General features: G+C 37.3%; 2 protein-coding genes across 3 annotated transcripts in view; one reads left to right on the top strand and one right to left on the bottom strand.

The window, feature by feature from the left end:
• Nucleotides 1-666: 666 nt before the first annotated feature.
• Nucleotides 667-1,960, bottom strand: LOC132476086 (basic salivary proline-rich protein 2-like). The gene is made up of 3 exons (XM_060077811.1): nt 1,685-1,960; nt 1,259-1,465; nt 667-1,221 (listed from the first exon to the last, which is right to left on the bottom strand). The coding sequence occupies exons 1-3, from the start codon at nt 1,958-1,960 to the stop codon at nt 667-669; spliced, it is 1,038 nt and encodes a 345-aa protein (XP_059933794.1).
• AKT3 (AKT serine/threonine kinase 3) overlaps nt 1,107-25,856 on the top strand; it is a 406,674-nt gene continuing 381,924 nt past the window's right edge. For both annotated transcript variants that reach the window (XM_060090902.1, XM_060090903.1), the window contains exons 1-2: nt 1,107-1,845; nt 12,073-12,230. In XM_060090902.1, the coding sequence (XP_059946885.1) occupies nt 12,185-12,230 (46 nt within the window). In that variant the 5' untranslated portion in view covers nt 1,107-1,845; nt 12,073-12,184. The remainder of the gene's footprint in view (nt 1,846-12,072; nt 12,231-25,856) is intronic.

The following is a 25,856-nucleotide window of genomic DNA, read 5'->3' on the forward strand; positions in this document are numbered from 1 at the left end:
AAATTTTGTTCTGAAACGGTCAGAGAAGTGCTTCCCTTACAAATGGAGAAAATCGACTTAAAAAGCACTTTTTAAATTAGGTTTCATATCCCTGTCCACAATCCCAATAGATGTGCATTTCATAAAAGGTGTGGACATAGATGTATAAATACAACTCCCTATATAAATACTAGGGATATAGTGTAAAAGAATGACTACCATCCCAATGTTGTCAGGACATGGTAAGAGTAGGAAGTGCGCGTCAGAAGGAATCACTCTTCTACAGAAAGAAGCTAAAAGCACTAACAAGAATCTTGCACTGGGAGAAATAACAGGTACCCACCCCATCAAGGTTAGAGCCACGTGGTGAAATAATACGGTTTTTTCAAAGTGTTCCAGAAGCAACATGGTGTCAGAAAAAGTAAACTTCTTTTATAACTTTATGGAGTATGATGTATAGTTTAAAAAAATGGCCATTTTGAAACAAAAAAACATAGTGTTTCCATTGCAAATATCCTCAGAAGCCATGAACTTCAAAAGAAAGAAATGCTATCTATCTTCTTTGTAGTGAATGCAATACATCATGGCTTCCCCAAAGTCAATGAAAACTACTGTCTCTAAAAAGTGTGAAATTTTAAGGTTGAATTACGATGCTAATGCAAGCCGTACACTATGTGCGGTGATTGCTTACAGGAAGCCCAGGGAGGATGGCTCTTCCGAGAGAGGTGTTCTAGACTGGACGATAGGTCTCCTAGGAGTCAGGAACGGTGTCAGACTCTGGACTGACCTCTGAGGTGCAGAGGGGTGGGGTCGGTTCTCGCCCGGCTCTAAGCTTAACGGGGCGCGCCCCCCCCAGGGCACCGCCCATCTCTGGGGCCTCAGGTCTGGGCCCCTCACGCGCCCGGCCTGACCTCCTTGGAGCTGCGGCGGGCGGGAGGAAAAGCCCCGGGCACGGCTGCGCGCAGAAGGCAGAAGAGCCTCCCCTACCGGGCCTCGGGTGCCCGCGACGCGCCACGAGGGCGCGGGGAAAACCCACAACTTCCCGCCCAGGAACGACGCCCCGCTCCCGGCTTCGGCTGGCGAGGGGGGGCGTGTTCTCGCGAGAGGAGAAGGGGCGCGGGCCGCCGCGGGCTTGGGGGCGCGGGGAAGCCCGCGGACGGGGACCTGCGGGGAGGGGGCAGAGGCGGCGGGCCGGCTGGGGACGCGGGGAAACAGCTCCCGCCAGTCGCCGTGCGCCAGTCCCTGACGTCAGGAGTTTTCCTCAAAGTCAACAACAAGCCTGCGGCGGCGGCGGCGGCGAGAGCTGATCAGCGGCGGCCCCATAGGGAGGAGGGGGCGGGGAGGCGGCGGCGGGCCCCCCAGCGGGGCGCAGCCCGAGAGGAGGCCGCAGACCCCCGACCCGCGCCAGGCCGCCAGGGCCCAGAGCCTCCACCCGCCGCCGCCTCGCCTCGCCGGCGCGACCCGGCCCCCGCCCGAGCGGAGTTTTCTGGTGATGAATTGAATTTGTAGCCGAGATCCGATTCCCACGTAGAGTCTCCGCCCCCTCCCCCCGCCGCCTCCCTCCTCCCGCCGCCGCCGCCGCCGCCGCTGCCGCCGCCGCCGCCGCCGCCTCCTCCTCCGCCTCCTCCCGCTCCAGCTCCGCGGCCCGGCCGGCTCCCTCCCTCCCTCCCCTGCAGCCCGCCGCCTGCCCTCCCGCCGGCCACACCGGCTCCAGGGGGGCCAGAGGCTCTGCGGGGTGGGGGGAGGACAGGAGGGGAGGAGGAGGGAGGGGGACCCCCGAGTCGCCCCCTCTCCTCCCCCCGCCCCCCGGCTCCATCCTCCGCCGCCGCCCGAGCAGCTGCGGGGCCGCCGCCGCCGCCTTTGCAGGTAACAGCCACCGCCCCCCACTCTCGCCCTCTCCCCACCGCGTCGGTTCTCCCTCCGGGTCCCCCTCAGGCGGGTTGGCGGTGGGTGAATGAGGTGGGGGCGTCCGGCTTGTCATCGCGCCGGGGGCGTGGGCGGGGGCTGGGTCGCCGGGGGCTGGGGTTGGGATGCGGGTGCGGAGGCCGGGGATGCCCGGCGCGGACGGACCGCACCCCTCACTTTGCTGAGGGAAGCTGAGGCGGCGTTGCGCGGGGGTCGGGGAGGGTGTTCCTGGCCTAGCGATGCGGTCCGGGTCTGGGCCGCTCGGGCCCGGCGCCTCTGGTCTCTGCGCCACTCTCGATCCAGCCCGCTTACCCTCTTCGCCGGCCGGCGGCTAGGGGAGGGGGCCCGCTCGGCCTGGGGTGGCGGCGGGGTTATGTAACGCGGGGAGCGCCTGTGTCAGGGCGTTTGGGTGGGGGAGGGGGCTGTGTGCGCGTGGGTGGGGGAAGGCAGGGATGCGACGGCTCCCCGGGGTCTTGTTCTCCACACCGCCCCCCCCACCCCCACCCCGTCGCCGGCGCACAGGAAGAGACGGCCCTGGTGGGGTGGGGGTGTGTGGGAGGTGGGGAACGTGCTTGTCTGTGTTTTTAATAGTAGTGGGGTTTTGATCCGCTCCGGAGTTGTGTGCTAAGAATAGAAATGTACGGAAGATGCTGGCTTTGGCGGATCCAGTGATGCTGTCGCTGCTGGCGGCGGCGGCGGCGGCTCTGGCTGCAAGTAAACAAACCAGCCTCTTCCTCGTCCACCTTCTCCTGCGCATCGGTCTGCATCAGCCATGATGCTAGTGGGGCCCTTCCGAGCCCAAAGTTGAAGCGGAGCTGGTTGCTGTGTTCACCCTGACTCCTAGGCGGGGTCACCCCTTGTTTGGGATTTCCCGGGAATCTACAGTTAGGCTAGATTGAATTTCTTTGGGGCCCTGTTTTCAATACCGGTATTTACTGTTTATCTTCTGAAAGCAGAGGAAATGTTTACCCATAAGTCAAGGCTGGCATACTCACGTTTCTTCCACCAAAATCATGTTATGAAAATAGAACCAACACGTTTCACCAGTGTGGTAATTGGTTGAAAGCCCAGTAGTTTGTAATGGATAACGTTTCCAAGTAGAAATTCAACAGTGAAACACAGGTATCTATATTAATTACTGGTGTCAATAAAATGTTCACACTTTTTTAGTTCATCATGAAGCTAAAGAACGTGGAATAGTGACTTTTTTTGTAGTTAATACGTTGGCAACTGCCTCAAATCATCAATTTAGATATATGTTCCATCTTTGGTAAAGCATGGTCATGTAATATCTTTTAGTGGACTGTAAATCATTAGACAACTACTGGGCTTTGTTTTTTATAGAAAGTCACTAAATTAGGTTATGCATTGTTGGAAAGTAGTTGAAAAAGTCAAAGGAGGAAGAATTCCATAAAGATGGTTTAGGGAACTGTGTCTTCAGAACTTGTCATGGCGAAATAAGTGTAAATGAATAGGAATATTACAGGAGGTGGTTGTCTAAAACGTGAAAACATCTTTTATTGGAATATCTACTTATTAGTAGTTTTAAGGTATATGACAGGATGCACAATTATTTGCAAGATAGAAGTCAGGACTGTAGATTTTTTTTCCTTTGCCGATACATAGTCTTGACTTTGAAAGTTCACCAGTGAGATTGTATCTGAAGACCTGTTTTTTGTTTTTCTCACTAGGGTTTATCCCAATATCTTTGACTGGTTTGAACTTTTAATTTTAAAGTAAGGGAAGTGCATATATCACACGAATGAGACAACATTGGAAGTTAGGTGAATGTAAAGTTTTAGTTTTATGTTTGTACCGTGTATTTGCAGTATGTAGTATGTTTTCTTAGAGTGTTTGAAAAATAATGTCTAAAGTAATTCTGCAAAAAATTTTTTGAAACTATTATTTGTATTCATTTTGTCTCCTACTTTTAGCCGTTCTGTAATGATTACTTTAGTGAATTGTTTTCCAACTTAAAATTAATTTTTACTTTGACTCTTAGTTTAAATTGTGTATGTCAGAATATTGCTTTGGATGTTTTTGTTTATGTAACTTAAATGGCTGTAAAATATTTTAAATAAGATTTCATTCATTCATTCATTCAACAAATATTAGAGTGTGAACTGTGTGGTAGGGACTGATTTGATTAAAAACTTTTACTATTTACATTTCATCCAGAAGATCACTACTATTAGACAGTGAATTTGTTTTCCTAATCACTGCAAATCTAAACATGTTTTCGTTAAACATATGGGACACATGTACTTAGCATAGAGTCTTGTGCAAAGTAAGGATTTAAGGTTTTTTAAACTCTAGCTTTCTATTTAAACATGAGACATTCTTACAAAAAATTCAATGGAAATTTTCGACTACTTACTTTTCTTTAAAAAGAGGAACTGGTTTTACAAATTAATTTTGTGGAAGTTTAGAATTTACTTAAACTTTGCATATTTTTATGAAAAGATGGCTATACTTTCTTTTGTTGTTATATCTTTTAGTACTATAATTCACCCTTGGGAAGATAAGGCAATTGTTAATGATGTGTTAATTGGATTTTTAGCATGATTTGATAGGATCTAGTCTTTATAGTGTGATTAAGTTTCAAGCACTAAAAAATATTTAACATAAGAATATATGACTAACATAAGATGCAAGACAGAAAAAGAAACCATTTCATTTTGACCAAATCAGTCATGTAATTTGACTTGCATTTTTATTTTTAAGTTAATATAAATTAATGCACATGATTAATTTTTGTAGATTTGTGTTAGATTATTTAAATTATTTAAAATTTCTCTGTTTTTTACTCCAGGTTTCAGAGTGCGCATCAGAATTCTAAATGTTCGTTTCGTACACCATGTACTTTTCTGTAGTTGCCTGAATCATCTGATGTTAACTTACATGTTTTATCATGGCCTTTTACGTATGATAGAGCTACATTCAATTTACAGTTAATGCTAGCCAGTGCCTGATGAGCGCTTGCATGTGCCAGGTACTGTTAATATGTGCTTAACATGTATAAATGCATTTAATCTTCACAGTAGCCTGTTACACTTTTGAAAGTGATTTTCACAGGAGAAAATACTTTTTCTGGCATTGTAAAAATTTGTTTCATTTTAACTTTAGTAATTTTGAAACACTTTTTCTTTCAGTGTTTGTCCTAGCCTGTTTGTACCTGCTATTAGAATTCACAATGACGATGCTAAATTTCAGTAAACTTGTACAGTATAATTTCCACAGAAATCAAGATAATATAGTAAAACATACTGACTGATCCTTAACTTTTTTTTTCATTTCATTTCTTTCAAATGCTGAATTAAATGCCACAGATGTTTACATGTTTTATTGTAGCACCATAGTCTTTGAACATGTTAAATGTAAACATTTCCTTTGCCAGGAAATCTTCAAATAGTAGTCGATAGGTAAATTAGTGTATGCTTCTTGACCTGTAGATTTGTTTTTTAGTTCTTTTCAATACTCTGTTTATATTTATTTGTCACCAGTTACAGATATTTCACACTTTTAAATGGGTATATTTTGCTAATATTCAGAGGGAAAAGTAAAAAAAAAAATATTGGAAGAAATCACTGGGAGATTTTCAAATGAGAATTTTTCTTCCCTATGTTAATTGAAAAAGCCTCTGACTATATTTGGGAGTCTAGGGGATGAGAGGGGGAGGAAGATGGTATTTTTGCCAGTAGTGGAATTTAGTCCAAATTTTGTCTGAGTGGAATTGATGTTTGAATGTTTTATCTTCTCAACTATATATTAACCTTTTGAGGACAGGAACTGTGTATAATCAGGATACTATCACCTAAGATGCCATCTATAAGTGAAATAGATACTCAGTAGCTTTAAACTTGAAGAACCATAAATAAGAGCTATTTAGAGTTCATCTAATGCTACACTTTTATTTTTATGGCTAAGGAAACTGAGTCACAGAGAATTAAAGGACCTTATATAGCATTAGTCTGGGCCGGGCAGAGTTGGGAATAGGGACCCAAGTTTCTTGTCCTGTCCTGTGCTCTTTCTAATGCACCATTGAATGAACTTTGTTACAGGATTCCATACCTACTGGTTAACTTTCAGTTTAATCAGGAGTAAAATCTGTCAGGCTGATTAATGGCATTTTTGTGTGTGTGGATTCTTTTTGTTTTATAATCAGGGAGGTCCCTGAGTCAGATTTTAGAAGGATTTTACAGGTGTATTGGAAAAATATGGCCAACTGTGCAACTAAGATTGTTTTAGTAGCAACCCTCAACCTGTCCGTGTGTTGTTACATAAGTGCTTTCAAATAGAGACAAGCCACATTTTACATGAGAAATGTAGGGGTGAATTTGTCAGGAGCTTGTTCAGTGGTTTAGGTGAGCCAGAGGAATCCAATAAGCATTTTCTTAGTTGTTTCAAATTAGAATATTAAATATATCACCCAGCACGAGTTGCTTTTTTTTACTCGATTAATAATGGATGTGTTGGTTGAAATGGCATGCAAATGCCCTAAACAAGGGTAGGGAAGAGGGGGGGGAATGCTTTATGGTTTTGTATGCATATTTCAAAGTTTATAAAGCTGATTTTTAAGAATTGGCTATTTAGAATAACTGATATTTTGTGTGAAATTTAGAAATCTTTCCTTTGCTTATTCAGGTATTTTCCCATAGTGTGAAACAGTGAAGATATCTATATAGAAAGAGTTGAAAGAAAATCCACAAACTGTATTGTAGTATGAAGAGAGGAATGGTATCCAAAGTATATAGTTTGTATGGTTCACTTCCCTATATGATATGTTTTTAGCAGGATAACAACTCTTAAAAGGACAGACAGGCTTAGAGTTATTTGAAGTGGAGATCAGATTACCTTGAATTTCCCTTCCACTCCACTATTTTTCCTTTCTCTCAAATCCTTTTAAAAGTTTCATTAGCCTTATGCATTTATTATGGCATACATTAGTTTCACCTATTTCTTAAAATCAGTAAATATCATAGAATTACACCATGGTTACCCTTGACCATCATTTGTTTTTCAAAGTAGCAACTTTCTATTGTATTTGGATATCAGTTCATTACTTTAGTTTGACTAGCATATCTAAAGTATATAAAAAATGTGGGTGCAGAACAAGTATATTCTGCATAGTATTAATTATAGCCAAATGTATAGTAGTTTATAGCAGGTTGTGTTATAGATTTGTATCATGGCTTTTAACTTAGAAATTAACATACAGGAAATTATTAACCTATGAACTTCGCTCTTTATAAAATAGAATTGCTGGGGGTGCTTTTTAACTTTATGTCAACTTTTAGTCTTCTGTTATAATTTCGTTTCTGATACAGTAGTTATATTTAATTTTTAATTTATTTGAAAACATGCTTTACTGGACTTCTGAAATATAATTTGTTACAGAAAATAATGTTCAGAACTATTCACAAATGTACATGTTTTTGAGAGCTCATATTGTGTTATTTTGTAGAAAGCACAACAAACTGATAGAAGAAGTAGTTACTTGTCACTAACTTGTTATGGTAACTGTGAGGAAATGTCATCATTATTGATTGGTTACGGTCTTCTTAGGTTCAAAATTGTAGATGTGATAGCTACTGCACAAATTTGTTTTAGAGTTAAATGAGAATATGTATGTGAAAGCACTTTGATAACAAATTATTATAGGTTTGGAAAAGATTTTTGAAATCCTTAGTTTTGCTTACCCCCTGTATACTCAATTATAGTTCTTGTCACAGAGTAGATAATCAATACATCTTTATTGACTGAATGAACATATATGTGTGTGTGTGTATATATATATATATATATATATATGTATATAATGTTTTCTTGCATGAATGATATTTTAAACAGATGTTTGAAGAACTTTATTGCTTAAAATTGAATGGTTGGCTGCTGTAAGTAAACAGATATCTTTTAAAAATTCTTAAAAGTATCATGAAGAAAATACCGTATTCTTTCCCTTTTTCCTCTCATGGATAATTTTGGGCAGTGTTGATGCTTGATTTGTTTGGGAATTGAAACTTGACCATCTCAACAAAAAGAGTCAAAAAAATGTCAAGAAAAAAGGATAATTTTAATGTGTGTTAGGCCTTAAAACTAATGGAGGTCTATAGGAAACATACTTTAATGAATAGGGAAGAATATTTATTTCAACTTTATTTTTTTGTAGGTGCTTCCATAATGTTTAAGTTCAGGTTTGTTTTTACCAGGCTTCATACCATTCTCTGTCGACTTACAGTATTAATTTGCTTCGTCTTTATTAGGTATCTAAAGCTGCATCTTTGTTCTTTCATTCATCCATTCATTCATTTATTCCATATTTGTTGAGCATCTCTTATGTGCCAGGCAGCATTAAATTGCTTTACTAAATAATAATGCTATTGAATGAGGTAAAAGATGTGAAAATGTTTTGTAAATTGTAAAATGACATTCAAATGTAATTATTATCATTATCAAATTCTCAGATAATTTTGTATGAAAATACTTCTAGTGTAACTGCTTTGTGTAAATTATAAGTTGAATCTACTAAGAATTTTGTATTAAATTTTTTATAAGAATGGGAAAAATTAGATTACCCTGCAATGAATGTTTAACGCAATAGGATTAAAAGAAAAATAAACCAAATTTTCTTTCTTACAGCTCATTGGATAGAACACATTTCTAAAGAAGTTAGGACTATAGGACTCTACTTTAGGAAGCAGATTACATGCCTAAAGTACAGCCCATCGTTTAGCAGATTAGTGTTTTTAATAACATGGAAAACTGAGTGGGAGAGCGTATTTGACTTGGTGCAAGAGTGTTGCCACTGTAGGAAAAGTAGATCAAAGAATATAGTTTACTGCTTGAGAGTCGATAGCATTGGTTCTATACTAAAGACATCGTTTATTTCTAGCTTATTGGTCATAATCCTAGAGTAGTATACCTTTGAACGTCTTTTAAATTGTGTTCAAATAATGTATAATTTTAGCCAGAGGTGACCCAGAGCAGTTTTAAAGCTGAAAATTATGAATATGGGTGGAATTTGGTAACATTTTAAGATGCAAAATGGATAAAGCCATCTCTGTAGTACCTGGTTCACTGCCCTGTTGAAGATGATAAATTTTGTCCTGTTGATTTAATATACATTTAAAAAGTTTAAATGTATAGGCACTGATAAACATCTTTATCTAAAAAACTAGTTTTTGGAAACAGTTTCTTTATAAAACAGAATTCATTGATTTTGGGTTGATCTGAATATTTCAATATATTGTTTCGTCCTGAAGAGGCAGTGCTAGTGGAAAGTGTGTACCTGTTTTTTGTGGTCTTGATTCTCTTATAAATTAGCTGTATGATGTTGGGCAAGTCACTTATCTGTCTTGACTTCTGTTTCTTCAACAGTAAAATGAGGGTCCCTTCTAGCTTTAAGATTCTATCAATGAAATGTCCACTTAGAAAAAAATAGAACCAATTTGAAAATACTTTTGTTTTTCTAGTGTTTTATATAAGGGTATTATAATACAAATTATTTTAATAGGAAAATATTCTATATATGTTTATTGGATGTATATTATTTTTTGATTATTACTAAGTGTTGGTCGCTGATCTCTTCCCTTTCCAATCCCAAGGATATTAAGATACGAATTTTCATTTACCCAGTGTATACAATTTTATAGTCAGAAACCAAGAATGGCTTAATAGATGTGAGGCCTCTTGCTGTAAGTACTACCAAAGAGAAGGTCTAAGAGCAGTTCTTCTAAAGACATCATTTTGCACTAGTGTCCCTAATATTTAACTCCCTTATACAGTTGACTCTTGACCAGTACTGGGGTGGGTTGCTTCCCTCACCCCAACCCCAGTGTCAAAAATCTGCTTACTGCTACCTCTGTCTCAAAAACAAAGGAATTGATAAATGACTTATCCAAGGGCAGGAAACTGAAACAGTTTGGATAAAATAAGGATTCAAACTTTAGTTCTTTTGATTCTACATATTGTGGTCTCTAATTGAACACAAACTTTTCCCCGCAGTTAGTTTAAAGCTCTGTAAAATGAAAATGCAGGTACTGTATTTATTGAAAAAAAAAAAAAAACCACGTATAAATGGACCTGCACAGTTCAAACCCATGTTATTCAAGGGTTAATTGTAATTATTTATGTTGTATATAGAGTTAACCCTTTCAGTTATCTAGCTTCATATTAAGTAGCCAGTTGACCATGTTGAGTTCTACAGGAAGTTACATAAATCAAATTAAAATGATGTTTTGATTCTTTACTGAAAGCTTTTTTGTTTTTGTTTTTTGCCTGTTTTTAATGGTGAAATGGGTCTTGTCTTGAATTATGTGGCCATTTCCTATGGCTGTTTTTCACAGTGTGTTCCCCTGGATTTCAATACATGTTACTAAAGGAAAAAAAAAAAGCCCTGTGTGTTCAAGTAAGTTTAGGATTTGCTGAGATAAATAAGTTTATACATTATATATTTTGTACCTTTAATATGGTAATAGTGTTGTTTCAAGAGAAAGGCATGGTTTATAGTATTTTGCAAACTTACTTGACCAAATAATTTTTTTTTCTTTTTTTAACCCTCTTTTTCTTATTTTTCTGGAATTTCTCTTTGTATTCTGTCAAACATATTTTGGGAGAATACACCGAGATTCTAATATTCCTTTTGACTCTGTACAGTAGCAGACCTGAATGATTTTGAGGACAGTCTTGCTCCAGCCTGTAGTTGCTGCCCTCAGTCCCATGGCACATGAGTGGGGTGGTCTTCTATTCAGCCATATAAACTTTGTCAGTCTTTTCTTAAGAGAATGGTAGTCTTAGTTCCTGACTGCTAAATGATTAGGCTCTGTACTTAATTTGCATTGGAAAAAGAACTGTAATTCATTTCAGTACTGGCTAGGAAGTCTAACCTTGAACTTATTCCTATGCACTATTTATTAAAGCCATATTTGAGAAAATAGTATAGTTCTATAGTCCATACATCCATTTTTCTGGTTATCTAAAATTTATGCCTGGGTTCCTGTGTCACGTTTTTTGGTCCCTTTCTGTGGAAATGCTTTAATTCAATTTTATCTTGGCACTTTCCTTTTTAGCTTGAGAGGGACAATAAGAAATAGCCAGTAAAGCTCATTGCTGTATATATGTGAGGATATTTTTGAGGACTTTTGTTTAGTACACTACAAGGTATCTTATGAAGACCTATGGGTTAAATTTCAGATTTTTGTCCTAGAACGAATTGTTTCCTTGTGAACAACTTCTTTTTTTCTTTTTAAAAATATTTATGGATACTGTAAATATTGAAACAGATTGTATTTCCTTATTTGTATTGCTTCCTGAAAGCTTCAAGTTAAATTTGTGATCCATCTTTCACAAATATGTAGATTTTTACTCTGGCTTCTTTTTATCATAAGTCAATAAGAATGCAGGCTCTGGAATCAGGTAGATTGGGTTCAGATCTTGGTGCCATCATTCATTAGCTGTGTTGAAATCATGCAAGCCACTTAATCTCTGAGCCTCAGTTTTTCCATCTATGAAATGGAGTTAATTGTATAATAGATGTAAGCACCTGTAATAGTTCTTGACGTGTCCTGAATACTCCATACTTTTTCCCACTTTCATATTCCCTTTGTTTTGCTCCATCTACTTTAAAAAATAATTGATTTTATATGATTTATAATATTTTATTTATTGTAATCTACCTAAAATATTTATTGGAACAGGCAGAGTAAGCATAGATAAATGTAGGTTACTTAGCACATTGTTTTTTACATAAAATCCAGCAATTAAAAACATTCACAATTGCTTTGCCATACTATTTCTAAATTTACTGAGATTTTGAAACTAGACATACATGAAGATTTACTTTTAGTCCACCTCACTTTTGTTCTCTTCCCTTTTCACCTCAAACACACATTACCAAGGAAATTTTCTGTATTATTTGGGTAGGTGTGACAGTGGTTTTCTTAAGAAATTTTTTTTGTTGCAACCTCGTAGGTTAAAAGTTTCACTGTCCTTTGAAGTTCTGTCACAAGACCAGGGAAGTGCATTCATTATAAAACTACTTAATAAATAAGTTCCCCAGTTTGAAGAGCTAGACTTTTATGTGAGGTCAGGCCAGTTGAAGACATTTACAAAGAATTAGTTGTTTGTTATTGCTATGTGAGTTGCAAGAATGGAAAAAAAAGAAATTCTTTCTTCAATACTTCCTTCCAGGCTGAGTCATCACTAGAGAGTGGGAAGGGCAGCAGCAGCAGAGAATCCAAACCCCAAAGCTGGTATCACAAAGTACCTTTTCTCCAAGTTGGGGGCTCAGAGGGGCGCCATCATGAGCGATGTTACCATTGTGAAAGAAGGTTGGGTTCAGAAGAGGGGTAAGTGTTCAACAAAACTGAAAATAATATGGTTGGTAAGTGTGCTAACACTAAGTGGTGTCCTGGAAGTTGATATTTTTTTCTGATGCTGTTAACAAAGTAAACTGTGACATACTATGTCCACTAAGATAGAAACGATATTTAACATATGTGTTAGGAATTTGCTTGTTATTTAGGAATTCTTTGTAATTCTTGATTTTGATCATTTCTAATCAAGAAGGTTTGGCTTTCTGGTATGTTGTGTGCATGGATGTTACAGAAAGTTCATGTTGTATTTTTCTGTATTGTCCACAGATTCTACAATCCAGAGAGATGTCTTTAGAATGATTTAATATCTAGAAAAGTATTTAACTTGTATGCATTTAAAGACATGTAAATATATAAATAAAAGTATTCAGTTATATTAAGCCAGTTTGGGCGGTGGCAGGGAAGGGGCTTAAAGTAATAAAGAGGAAGGATTCACTCACAAACTCATGGATTCAGTAATCCCATAGTTAGATAAGTAAAGTCCTAAGGTAAAAGACCGAATGAGGAAAGGGATTGTGTGTGTGTGTGTGTGTGTGTGTGTGTATGTATGTTTAATTTCATATTTTAATTTTTCATGATCTACTTTTATTATTCCTTGTTAATAATAAGAAATAATTATTACTTATTTCGTAAAGTTATTTAGATACTTTAGATAAATAATTCAAATGCATTATTATGTTTTAATACTAAAGGAACTCTTCAATGTAAAGCTTAGTTTATCCTCCATGAGATCACCTGCTAATGTAGTCAGTGTGTTTACTAGAAATCTAGACTAGAGTTTAGATTAGTTGCCAGGCAACTACTGTTTATCCACATGGCCAAATTCAGTAGGATGAAGATGGTTACATTCTCAGAGCTTTTAAGTTCTCATATATCTGTTTTCTGGTTAAGAGTTACCTTTTAATAATTTAGTGATTTTTAATATTCTTTGAAGTTCTGTAGTTAATACTTAGGCTAAAAAGCGTTGTCAATAGTTAATATGATTATGTGTTAATGAGTTTTTAAAAAGTCGGCCTTATTGGGCTTCCCTGGTGGTGCAGTGGTTGAGAGTCTGCCTGCCGATGCAGGGGACACGGGTTCGTGCCCCGGTCTGGGGAGATCCCACATGCCGCGGAGCAGCTGGGCCCGTGAGCCATGGCCACTGAGCCTGCGCGTCCGGAGCCTGTGCTCCGCAACGGGAGAGGCCACAGCAGTGAGAGGCCCGCGTACCGCAAAAAAAAAAAAAAAAAAAAAAAAAAAAAAAAATCGGCCTTATTGAGTTGTAATTTACATACAATAAAATTCACCAATTTTAATCCACTAATTTTTACTTTGATGAATTTTGCTCAATTTATACACTAGTGTAACAAACCCTAAAATCATGATACAGAACATATCTATCATCCCAGCAAGTTCCCTCATTCCCCTACACAGTCCTCTTCCCTGAACTCTGGCAACCACTGATTTGCTGTTACTATAATTCTGCTTTTCTAGAATTTCATATAAGTAGGATCATACAATATGTAGTCCTTTGTGTCTGGTTACTTTCACATAGCATAATACTTTAAAGATCCATCTGTGTTGTTGTATATATCATTAGTTTGTTCCTTTTTCTTCTTGAGTGGTATTCCACTATCTGGACATACCACAATTTATCTGTTTACCAGTTGGTGGACACTTGGGTTGTTTCTAGTTTTTGGCTGTTATGAATAAAGCTGATGTGATCATTTGAGTGCACGTCTTTGTGTGATGTGTTTTCATTTTTCTTGTGTATTAACCTAAGAATGAGATTACTGAGTCATTTGGTAAGTGTATGTTTAACTATATAAAAACTGCTAAACTGTTTTCCAAAGTGGCTATTCGTACCGTTAAGTTTAATTTTTCTCATGTTATTCTCATATTATAAATTTGGAAAGCATTTTCACATTTCAGTGCTGTATAAAAGTTATTTTTTTTTTAATTTTTTTTTTATTTTACAAATTTAATCAGTTATACATATACATATGTTCCCATATCCCCTCCCTTTTGCGTCTCCCTCCCACCCTCCCTATCCCACCCCTCCAGGCGGTTACAAAGAACCGAGCTGATCTCCCTGTGCTATGCAGCTGCTTCCCACTAGCTATCTACCTTACGTTTGGTAGTGTATATATGTCCATGCCGCTCTTTCACTTTGTCACAGCTTACCCTTCCCCCTCCCCATATCCTCAAGTCCATGCTCTAGTAGGTCTGTGTCTTTATTCCTGTCTTACCCCTATGTTCTTGATGACATTTTTTTCTTAAATTCCATATATATGTGTCAGCATACAGTATTTGTCTTTCTCTTTCTGACTTACTTCACTCTGTATGACAGACTCTAGGTCCATCCACCTCATTACAAATAGCTCAATTTCATTTCTTTTTATGGCTGAGTAATATTCCATTGTATATATGTGCCACATCTTCTTTATCCATTCATCCGATGATGGACACTTAGGTTGTTTCCATCTCCGGGCTATTGTAAATAGGGCTGCTATGAACATTTTGGTACATGTCTCTTTTTGAATTATGGTTTTCTCAGGGTATATGCCCAGTAGTGGGATTGCTGGGTCATATGGTAGTTCTATTTGTAGTTTTTTAAGGAACCTCCATACCGTTCTCCATAGTGGCTGTACCAATTCACATTCCCACCAGCAGTTAAAAATTTTTAACTTGTCCATTACATTTATATTATTTTTCCTATTTTTTTGTGGGGGGCTGGCAAATAACTTAAACCTTTTGGAGTTTTACTCTATTTATTTATTTATTGCTGTACGTGGGCCTCTCACTGTTGTGGCCTCTCCCGTTGCGGAGCACAGGCTCCAGACGCGCAGGCTCAGCGGCCATGGCTCATGGGCCCAGCTGCTCCGCGGCATGTGGGATCTTCCCGGACCGGGGCACGAACCCGTGTCCCCTGCATCGGCAGGCGGACTCTCAGCCACTGCTCCACCAGGGAAGCCCGAGTTTTACTTTATTAATCTCAAAAATTTGCTCTCACAAGACTGTTGTGAGGATTAAATGAGATAGTAGGTATGGATGTGTTTTGGCAGTTCTAACACAAATGTAAGCTATTACTATCACCACATTTTATCAAGGGTTTAGGGTGGTTCTTGAGTCTTATTTAATTAATCGTGTCTTGTATGAAATACCAAAATAGAAGTTTGGTGTATAGTGCATGGAATATAGAAAAATGAAAAAGAATTTCTCAGTGTTTTTCCTGAATTGTTTAGTGAATGGGGATTGTAATGAGTGTGTGTGTGTGTGTGTGTGTGTGTGTGTGTGTGTGTGTATTTTGGGAAGTAATAGTCATATAAGCATAAGAATTTGAATAGTACACAAGGTATAGAATGAAAAGTAACTCTACCTCTTCTAACTAGTTTCTTTCCTCAGAGAGACCTTTTCTATTTCTAATTCTCCTGATTATTATCCCAGTTTTATATATAATATGCTAAACATTGTTTTTGATAAATCTTAAGTAATCTAGTATATCTTCATTGTGGAAAAATGAAGAATTTAAAGTTTTAATGCCTATTCTCTTTCTTTTATTGATATTTGTTTACTTTTTGGTGTTTGTAATTAAACTTCTAGCACTTGCACCATTAATTCTAGAAAGTATAAACTTGCCACTTTATAAGTTGAGGAAGATTAGTACCCCTCACAATCCTTCCCTTGAATTCCACATTCCCTTCCCATTTTATGTCAACTGTAACATTGATTTTATATTTTTAAGGTTTATAATAGTTATATTTGCTGATTCTGATAAGCATTAATCCATATTATGATTATGTACATAATACTGCTAAACAGAGTAGTATGATGGGATCCATAGAGAATGGATGGATTTTTTTTTTTTTTGCTGTACGCGGGCCTCTTACTGTTGTGGCCTCTCCTATTGCGTAGCACAGGTTCCAGACGCGCAGGCTCAGTGGCCATGGCTCACGGGCCCAGCCGCTCCGCGGCATGTGGGATCCTCCCGGACCGGGGCAGTGTCCCCTGCATCGGCAGGCGTACTCTCAACCACTGCGCCACCAGGGAAGCCTGGATTTTTTTTTTTAAACATCTTTATTAGAGTATAATTGCTTTACAAAGGTGTGTCAGTTTCTGCTTTATAACAAAGTGAATCAGTTATACATTTACGTATGTCCCCATATCTCTTCCCTCTTGCATCTCCCTCCCTCCCACCCTGCCTGTCCCACCCCTCTAGATGGTCACAAAGCACCGAGCTGATCTCCCTGTGCTATGCGGCTGCTTCCCACTATCTGTTTTACGTTTGGTAATGTATATATGTCCATGCCACTCTCTCACTTTGTCCCAGCTTACCCTTCCCCCTCCCCGTATCCTCAAGTCCATTCTCTAGTAGGTCTGCATCTTTATTCCCTCTTGCCCGTAGGTTCTTCCGACCATTTTCTTTTTCTTTCTTTCTTTTTTTTTTTTTTTATTCCATATATATGTGTTAGCATACGGTATTTGTTTTTCTCTTTCTGACTTACTTCACTCTCTATGACAGTCTCTAGGTCCATCCACCTCACTACAAATAACTCAGTTTCATTCCTTTTTATGGCTGAGTAATATTCTATTGTATATATGTGCCACATCTTCTTTATCCGTTCATCTGTTGATGGACACTTACGTTGCTTCCATGTCCTGGCTATTGTAAATAGAGCTGCAGTGAACATTTTGGTACATGACTCTTTTTGAATTATGGTTTTCTCAGGGTATATGCCCAATAGTGGGATTGCTGGGTCGTATGGTAGTTCTATTTGTAGTTTTTTAAGGAACCTCCATACCGTTCTCCATAGTGGCTGTATCAATTTACATTCCCACCAACAGTGCAAGAGGGTTCCCTTTTCTCCACACCCTCTCCAGCATTTATTGTTTGTAGATTTTTTTTTTTTTTTTTTTTTTTTTTTTTTTTGCGGGATGCTGGCCTCTCACTGTTGTGGCCTCTCCCGTTGCGGAGCACAGGCTCCGGACGTGCAGGCTCAGCGGCCATGGCTCACGGGCCCAGCCGCTCCGCAGCATGTGGGATCCTCCCGGACCGGGGCACGAACCTGTGTCCCCTGCATCAGCAGGCGGACTCTCAACCACTGCGCCACCAGGGAAGCCCTGTTTTGTAGATTTTTTGATGATTGCTCTTCTGACCGGTGTGAGATGATATCTCATTGTAGTTTTGATTTGCATTTCTCTAATGATTAATGATGTTGAGCATTCTTTCATGTGTTTGTTGGCAATCTTTATATCTTCTTTGGAGAAATGTCTGTTTAGGTCTTCTGCCCATTTTTGGATTGAATAGATGGATTTTTATACTCTCTTGGTACTCAAGATCATCCCATACTTTAGTTTGGCTTCTAGTTTGGCATATAACTTATTTCTGGATTTTCTAATTACTACATTTTCCCCCTGTTGGAAGAAGAGGGTGTCCCTTCTTCATCATATCACTTGGTTATCTAGCTTTTTAATCATACTGTTTGTTGAAGTTCTAATATGAACTGACTTTTTTCTGAGTATAATGCTTAGCTAATATCATTATTTAATTGCATTTTTGGAAAAGTGTTTTCTTAGCTCTCATGTCTGTCTTCTTTTTGTTTTGGATTTATTTTGTACTTTTCTGGAGTACTTCCTGAAGTACCGTTTTCAGAAAGAATGTGTTTGGGTGCTTGTCAACACCATTTTTGTAATGTCCTTTTCACTTTTGCACCTGATACGTGCCCTTGGTTGGTATAGAGTTCAAGTTTAAAATAATTTTCCTTCAGCATTCTGAAGGTTGTGTTTCATTACCTTTTAGTAACCAGTTTTACTGATAAGAGGTTTGATGCTAAGATGAATAGTATTTTTGTAGGTAACCTGTTTTTGTTTTCTGGAATCTTTTTGTGTTGATGCCTCTTTATCCTTGGCGTTATGAAATTTAAGGAGGATGAGTTATAGTCCTTTTAAATTTATCCTATAAAGCATTTGGTGGATCCTTTGAAAATGTGGGCTGTTCTTCAGTTCTGGGAAATCTTCTGTATTTCTTTCATTATTTTTTCCCTTCTATGTTCTCTATAGTCTTTCATGTTTTTTTCCTAGAGCTTCTATACCAATACTCTGTTTTGAAGTTTTTCTTTTATGTCTTTGTTTTTTCTCTTTGTTCTGAGAGATTTCCTTGACTCTTCTTGCCCTTTATTGAATTACTTATCTCAGCTTTTACTTTATATTTCTGGGAATTCCGTCTAGTTGATAGTCACCTGCTCTTATTTTACATATATAATATAATCTGTAATCTTACGACACTAAAAACATTTTAAGTTTTTTCTCCTCATTGAATAACTCTTCCAGTTTGTTTATTTTGGTTCTTTTTTTTGTAGTGGTTGTTTTCTTCAGGTGTCTGGTGATCCCTTTTAGTCTGTGTATATTTCTGAATGAAAGACTGGGGTTACAGATAGTGTCCTCTATTTTTACAATTTATGTATTTTCCCTATACTTTGATAAGTTAGATTTCACTGAGTGAGGATTTGTGATGCTAGTGTTTAACTGTACTCTTGACAGGATTAGTTGAAACAGTTGGACATCTTTTTTTCTTCTACTCTTAATTTATTCCTTTGGAGATTTTCAGTGTTATTTTAATAATAATTTTATGTTTTAGTCAAGCAAATTTCATTATATAGCCTGTTGTTGTTTGGCTGTATTTTGGTTCAAAGAATTTCTTCTGAAAGATTATTAATTATTATTTGCTCCTTGCTTATTACCCTGGGTAGATTATTATCACCTGAACTTTGGTATACTCATTTGAAAATAAATATATCTGCCTCCTTTACATCACAGTGTGATTGTAAGCATTGTGAGATAATGTATGTAGAGGAGTGGTTTTAAACTATTAAACTATAAATAAAATAAGTGAATATAGAAAAATTTATAGTTCTTACTTTGACTATCAGTCCTTTTTCTCAAACCTGTATTTATGAATCAGTTCTTAGCTCCTATCCAGGTATAATCTCATTTTATTTGTACTTATAGTATTAATAAGTTGCTCTAAAGTAAATATCTTCCTAGAAAAGGAAGAAAAGACTTAAAGATAATTACTGATTTTATGTAGGATAAATGCTTTCCTAACTTTGGTTATTAGCGATATATCAGTAGTGAAACCTTTTTTCCTGTACTTAGCTGGAGCAATTGCAAAATGGTGAGTATTAATTGAGATAACACATTAACATAGTATTGTTGGTGTTAGAAATGACAATAAAAGAAACGTCAGTTGCAAACTGGAGTATTATCTGCGTTTTCCTTCTTACTGGTCCTAGGAGAGCACCTCACAGTTTGACTGCACATCAGGATAAGAGGCATCTGCATATGTATTAGACACTTCTTAATTTACCTTCTTCAAAGACCAGCCTGTAGGCATACTCTAGGTAACTCAATCTTTAAACTAGATGTCAAAAGTTTTGCTTTCTTAGTTTCCAATGCAGCTTAGTAGTAATATATGCTCTTAAGAAAGTTATTGTATTAATAAAGTGGGAAATTTAACCTGCTTAAAGGGTTTAAATTATAGAAATAAGTATATTGTAATAATATTACATAAGGGTTTATTGTAATTCATAAAATTTTGTTTGGTTAATAGTACTGTTTCTTAAAAACCTAAGTAGTCTCTTATTAATGTGGAGAGCCAGTTCCTTTGATAACAAATTAAAATTTGTAATGTATTTCTAGTCAACTCATCATCTTGATGTTTTGAAATTGGTACAAATCTAAGAGGTAGTTTTATCATTAAAACATTTTGATTGATGAAAATGCTGCATGGTATATTAATTACTTACACTTTTTGTTGTATTTAACAAATCTAACTTTCATGTTGTGTTTTGTGTGTGTAACCAGCTTGTGCTTTTAAAGAACTTTTTCCCTAGTTTGCCTTGTACTTATAGTTTCCAATTCAGGGATATCTATAAACTGTGTCCATTGAATGACATTTGTCTTATATTCTGTGAAATGGTTTGATTAGATGAACTAGAATGTTAGTATTTGGTTATTCTAAACTAAAACTTTATATGTTTATGAGTTTTCTCACAAAACAGCTTAATCCCCACTGTGCAAAATATACCTCAGTAACGAAGAATGTAAGCTTGGTTATGTTTTTAACGCGTGTTGTGATCTAGTCAATTGTAAGTTGTTACAGAAAACAAAGTGTGCATTTTTGGGGATGCTTATCTAAGTCCAAGGGTCTTTCCTTCTCCTTTAATTTGTATGTACTTGTGTACATTTTGTTCAAGTTTTATTCACAAAGTGACCTTTGAAATATGAAGTGATAAAGGAGAGAGAAAATGACAGTATGATTTCCTGTTTACTACTCAGCAGCAAGCATTTTCCATAGAGAATAAAAAGCGGTGGTAGTGGTGGTAGTGACTATATAAACCACCTGGTAGATTAGAGAAGCTCGCTTTGACTATTGATGTTATAAATGGAGAAGAAACATGGAAAAATTAAATTTATTTTCTAATAGCATTGAAACTTGGAGATTTAATGTATTTGCTGTAATATGAAATTTGTTTTTCCTATTGTTTCAATATATTTGTTTTGAAAATTTTAATCAAGTAAACCAAATGGAGAGAACCATCAAATAGCTTTCATATGCATTCTAGGGTTATATAATTATAAAATTGCCATTACACACCTTACCAATCAACAGTTGAGTTTGTGTATTGATTTTATATCCTACAGTCTCATTAAATTTACTTATTAATGTTAGTTACTCTAAATATTTTGTGATGATTGTCATCTGCAAAGAGCCACAGTTCTGTTTCTTCCTTTCCAGTCTTTATGCCTTTAATTAATTTTTCTGGTCTTACTTCACTGGTTAGGACCTCTAATATAATGTTGAGTATAATTGGTGAGAGTGGACATTTTTGCCTTAATTCTCATCTTACTGGGAAAGCATTTATTTTACCCCTAAGTATCATGTAGGATTTCATTGCTGCCCTTTATTGGGTTGAGAAAGTTCCCTTCTATTCCCTAGTTTGCTGAGAGTTTTTATCATGAGGGGGTATTCAAATTTTTCAGGAGATTTTCTGGCATCTATTGAAATTACCGTTTAATTTTTCCCATTATTCTTTTAATATGTTAATATAGTATACTACTTTCATTGCTGGAATAAATCCCATTTAGTTATGATGATCTTTAATATATTGCCAGTTTTTTTTTAATTTAATTAATTTATTTTTGGCTGCATTGGGTCTTTGTTGCTGCGTGCGGGCTTTCTCTAGTTGTGGTGAGCGGGGGCTACTCTTTGTTGCGGTGCTAGGGCTTCTCGTTGTGATGGCTTCTCTTGGTGCAGAGCATGGGCTCTAGGCACCCAGGCGTCAATAGTTGTGGCACACGGGCTCAGTAGTTGTGGGACATGGGCTTAGTTGCTCTGCGGCATGTGGGATCTTCCTGGACCAGGGATTGAACCCATGTCGCCTGCATTGGCAGGTGGATTTCTAACCACTGCGCCACCAGGGAAGTCCCATGTTGCCGGTTTCGATTCACTAATACTTTGTTAAGGATCCTTTTTTACATTTATCAGAATATTGATTGATAATTTTCATTTCAGGTTTTGCATAAGTTATGGTAGACTCATAAAATAGATTGAGAATTCCCTCCTCAAATTTTGAAGGAATTTGCAGAAGATGGGTTTTATTTCTTCCTTATATGTTTGATAAAATGCAATCAGTGAAGCCATCTGGGTTGGAGCATTTTTGTGAGTTTTTTTATAATACATTCAATTTATTTAATAGATATAGGACTATTCAGATTTTGTTTCATCTTGTGTCAGTTTGAGTAAATTGTGTATTGTAAGGAATTTGTCCATTTCATCTATTGTTGTTCTTTTGTCTGCTAATTCTGACGTTAGGATTTTCTTGGAGTTGGTTTCTATTGATTGTTTTTTTTTCTTTGCCTATGATTACATTTTCTTGTTACTTCACATCTGGTAATTTTCAGCTGTATACAGTTCATTGTGGTGATCTCTTATTTCCTACTGAACACCACTGCTTTATGTTCTAATTGGTACTTAACTTGATTCTATTCAGTCTCTATAGTTCATTTCTCCTGTTGTGAAAAGCAGTTGAAATCTCTGCTTTTTTCCTCCACTTTTTGCTTTATGCTTTCAGGCTTATTGGAGTTTTTCCTATGCATTGGAGTTTTTCCTATACATGCAGTATTTATCTAGAATTTGGGCAGAGTTTACGTGCAGGTTTGGGGGCTCCTCTGTGTCTCCCTCTCTCGTGGGATATCCTTCTTACTTTCTAGCCATGAAAAGTTTTTGGCAGTTCTGAACTCCATCATCTGACTCCTTAAGCCAGCAAGACTATGATTTTTTGTCTAAGTTTTTATCCACACTAATCTCAAGGAATGGAGGAGCCCCTCAAGCAAAAAGCCATTATAAAAATACAAATCTCATCCAGTGCAGTTCCCTTCTTTCAGGGGCCAACTTCCCCCCAGTTTCTGCTTGCTTTTGGTGCTTTCCACTGCCTTCAGATAGTTTTTTTTTAGTATTTTGTACAGAATTATAATTTTATATATGGGAAAGTTAGCCTAATACAAGTCACCCTGCAATCACTGGAAGTGGAACTCTGCTAGGCATATGTTTTAATGTATAGATATAAAATTGTTCAAGCTTTATAAGTCACTTAGTTTTGTTATTTGTTAATTTAATTACTCATACCAGATTAAGAGGAGTAGAAGTTTCGTCTGCCTTTGTGGTTGAGGAAACAATGGTTTAAACCAGCTGAGCTCCAGTCACCTGTAAACATAGCTAAACCTTTTTTCCAAGTAAATTTATAGAATTTTAAGCTAGAGGAGACTTTGGAAGTTGTCTAGTATTATACCCATTTATCTTACAGATTAGAAAACAGGTCATTTTTTGAGTCAGGGGCAGAGCCAGAGCCAGGACCAGTAGCGGAATTTCTTTATTGCCAGTTTTATGATACTTCATATTTTGTTTCTTTCTTGTCACTCAGGAATGTACTGGAGTTCTTTTTAAAAATCTATTATTAGTACCTGGTGAGGGGGTAAGAACTGTTGGACAGGAGGGTTTAAAACTGTCTAAGAACGGAAAAGGGGAGTATCTTCCATCTGGTGGAAACTTCATGTGCCATTGGGGAGTGCAGGGAAGCTATACCTCTTGAACTTGTTGTGTTAACTCCCTTGGAGAAGCTACCTCCATAGCTTCTGTATCCTTTGACATGGAGAAACTTTCTTTAATTATTGGCATTCTGTTCAGTCACATTGTCTTACTGATGTTATAACCATGCACCTACCACTGTATTTTCTTATAGGTATGTTTTTGCTTATGCCAGTTTTTCTGCTTGGCATTTTTTTTTTTCCTTCTGTCTTTGTTGGTGAAAATCTTTCATGACCCTCAAAGCCAAGTTTTAGTATCACCTCCTTGGTATTTTCCCACATCACAGTCTTACAAAGTTAGAATGAATTCTCTTGTCTCTAATATTACATCCCTTTCATGCCTTTGCTTCCTTGAGGCTTTATATTAACTAGTTATTACATAGACCCATAATTTTACTTTCTCCATTATAAACTCCCTGAGGGCAGGAAACTTGTCCAGTATAACTATATTTCTTTCCCATATAGGGTCCACCAGTACCTTGAACATAGTAGGCTCTTAATCTTATTTTTGACGAATGAATAAGGAAGAGGAAGAAGACAATTCTAGAGGTTCAAATAGCAGTATGTCACAGATTTCAGGGCAAGGAACTCAATTTGGGACAGCTGAAGCAAGGCAGGGAATATAGAATAGATCATCACAGTTATGAAAGCAGCCTGTACCTAGGATAGAGTTTTGGGATTCCAGATCAGGTCATATATCTGGTGTGTTTTTGTGTGTAGGAACTAATGGGGTAGGAATTAGTAGAACTGACTAAATGGTTATTCCTGGCAGAGGTGGCTGGGCAGAACCCTCTTAGTCCCAGAATAGGTGAGTATATAAGTTATCTAAACCAGGTAAGTGGGACACTGTAGTGAAAATACAGTAGTGGTCATAGTTCTGGAAGGTTTATCCATATTTTAAGGGTAATTTTTGCTTTACTCTTAGAACTGAGAAGTGCTTCTGAGTTCATGAAACTTAACTTTTCAAGCTTATAAGAAGAATCTTTTCTGATGTATTTCTGATGGATCATTTATTGTAACTAAAATCTAACTGTATAAGGCATGACTGTTTCATTTTTTAACAGCTCTGAGCACTAGTGGTCTTTGTTTTGCCTTCCTGAGCAGTATAAAACAAGTTCTGTTTTCCATGTGATAGGCCTTCAGATATTTCAAGGTCACTATGATGTCTTCTCTAAAATCTTCTTTTTAAGCAAAGTGTTCTCTTTTATTTAATTCATTTATTGTATGACATGATTTCTAGCTCTCATACGTAATCTTGTCCTACTATGGAAATATCTCAGTTTGTCTTAGAATGTAGTGCCCAGAAGTGAACGTAACAATGTATTTATTATACTTTCCCATCACTAGTTGTAAAAGTTTGTGCTTTCTCATACCATAGCCATCACTGGGTGTTATTCTTTTTTTGTTTGTTTGGTTTTTTGTTTGTTTGGTTTTTTTTAGTTTTTATTGGAGTATATAGTTGATTTACAGTGTTGTGTTAATTTCTGCTGTACAGCAGGGTGACTCAGTTATACATATATCCACTCTCTTTTACATTCTTTTCCCATATAGGTCATTACAGAGTATAGAGAAGAGTTCCCTGTGCTATACAGTAGGTCCTTATTAGTTATCTATTTTATATATAGTAGTGTGTATATGTCAATCCCAGTCTCCCAATTTATCCCTCCTTCCCCTGCTTCCCCCGCTTTTTAGTTTTTGCCATTATATTGCTATTTTATTTTACATTTCTTTGTTACTGAGGCTTAACTTTATTGTTACTGCTTTTAGCCATTGCTTTCTTCAAATAAATTGCTTGTTCTTATCCTTAGTCAGTTTTTGTATTGAAGCCTGTCTTTAGTCAAGTTCATAAATTGTATATGTTCTTATTTATTTGTAAGAACTTTTTATATATCCCGGATACTGTTACTTTATTGATTGTTTTGTCACTGTTGCAGATATTGATATTTTCCTGATTTGTTTATGCCTTTTAACTTTAGTTTTGTCTTGGCAAAGGTTTTTAAGTGTTACATATTCTACCGTATCAAACTTCTCTTCCAAGGAGGCCATTGAGGCCATACTTAGAAACTTTTGCCCTGTTTCCTTTGAGCATCATTATGATTTTAAACATTTGTGTTATGGAAGTCATATATGAGTTCTTTTTATAAAAGACCAAAGCAGCAAATAAATAGAGTACCATATAACTCCTCCACTATTATTTTCCTTCTCAGAAATATTAGTGTCAAGTGTGTTGTGCCAGTAATAAAGTCAAATTTTTCCTCAAATATTTGAGAACCAGAAAGATACATGCCAACTGTAAGTAGTATTTGTCTCTTGCCCAGAGATTAGGATTGAAGAAAATTGGGCAGGGCACAGGAATAGGAATAATTGAAGAAATGAGACTTCTGTGCTCTATTCTGTATAAACATTTGGATCTTTCTGTTTTGTCTCATTTTCCATAAATGGCATCATCATCACTTAACAATATGTCTTAGAGAT

Source organism: Mesoplodon densirostris, chromosome 2, assembly GCF_025265405.1.
Source record: "Mesoplodon densirostris isolate mMesDen1 chromosome 2, mMesDen1 primary haplotype, whole genome shotgun sequence".
In the NCBI taxonomy this organism is placed as follows: domain Eukaryota; kingdom Metazoa; phylum Chordata; class Mammalia; order Artiodactyla; family Ziphiidae; genus Mesoplodon; species Mesoplodon densirostris.

What these genes read in the sequence shown, in the direction of transcription:
- LOC132476086 (XM_060077811.1), bottom strand. Translation starts at nt 1,960, where the DNA reads ATGACAAGCCGGACGCCCCCACCTCATTCACCCACCGCCAACCCGCCT. An exon ending in CTCTGGCCCCCCTGGAGCCG is followed by an intron (nt 1,466 to 1,684) that starts GTGTGGCCGGCG and finishes ATTCATCACCAG; the next exon opens with AAAACTCCGCTCGGGCGGGG. An exon ending in CGCCGCCGCCGCCGCCGCAG is followed by an intron (nt 1,222 to 1,258) that starts GCTTGTTGTTGA and finishes TCCTGACGTCAG; the next exon opens with GGACTGGCGCACGGCGACTG.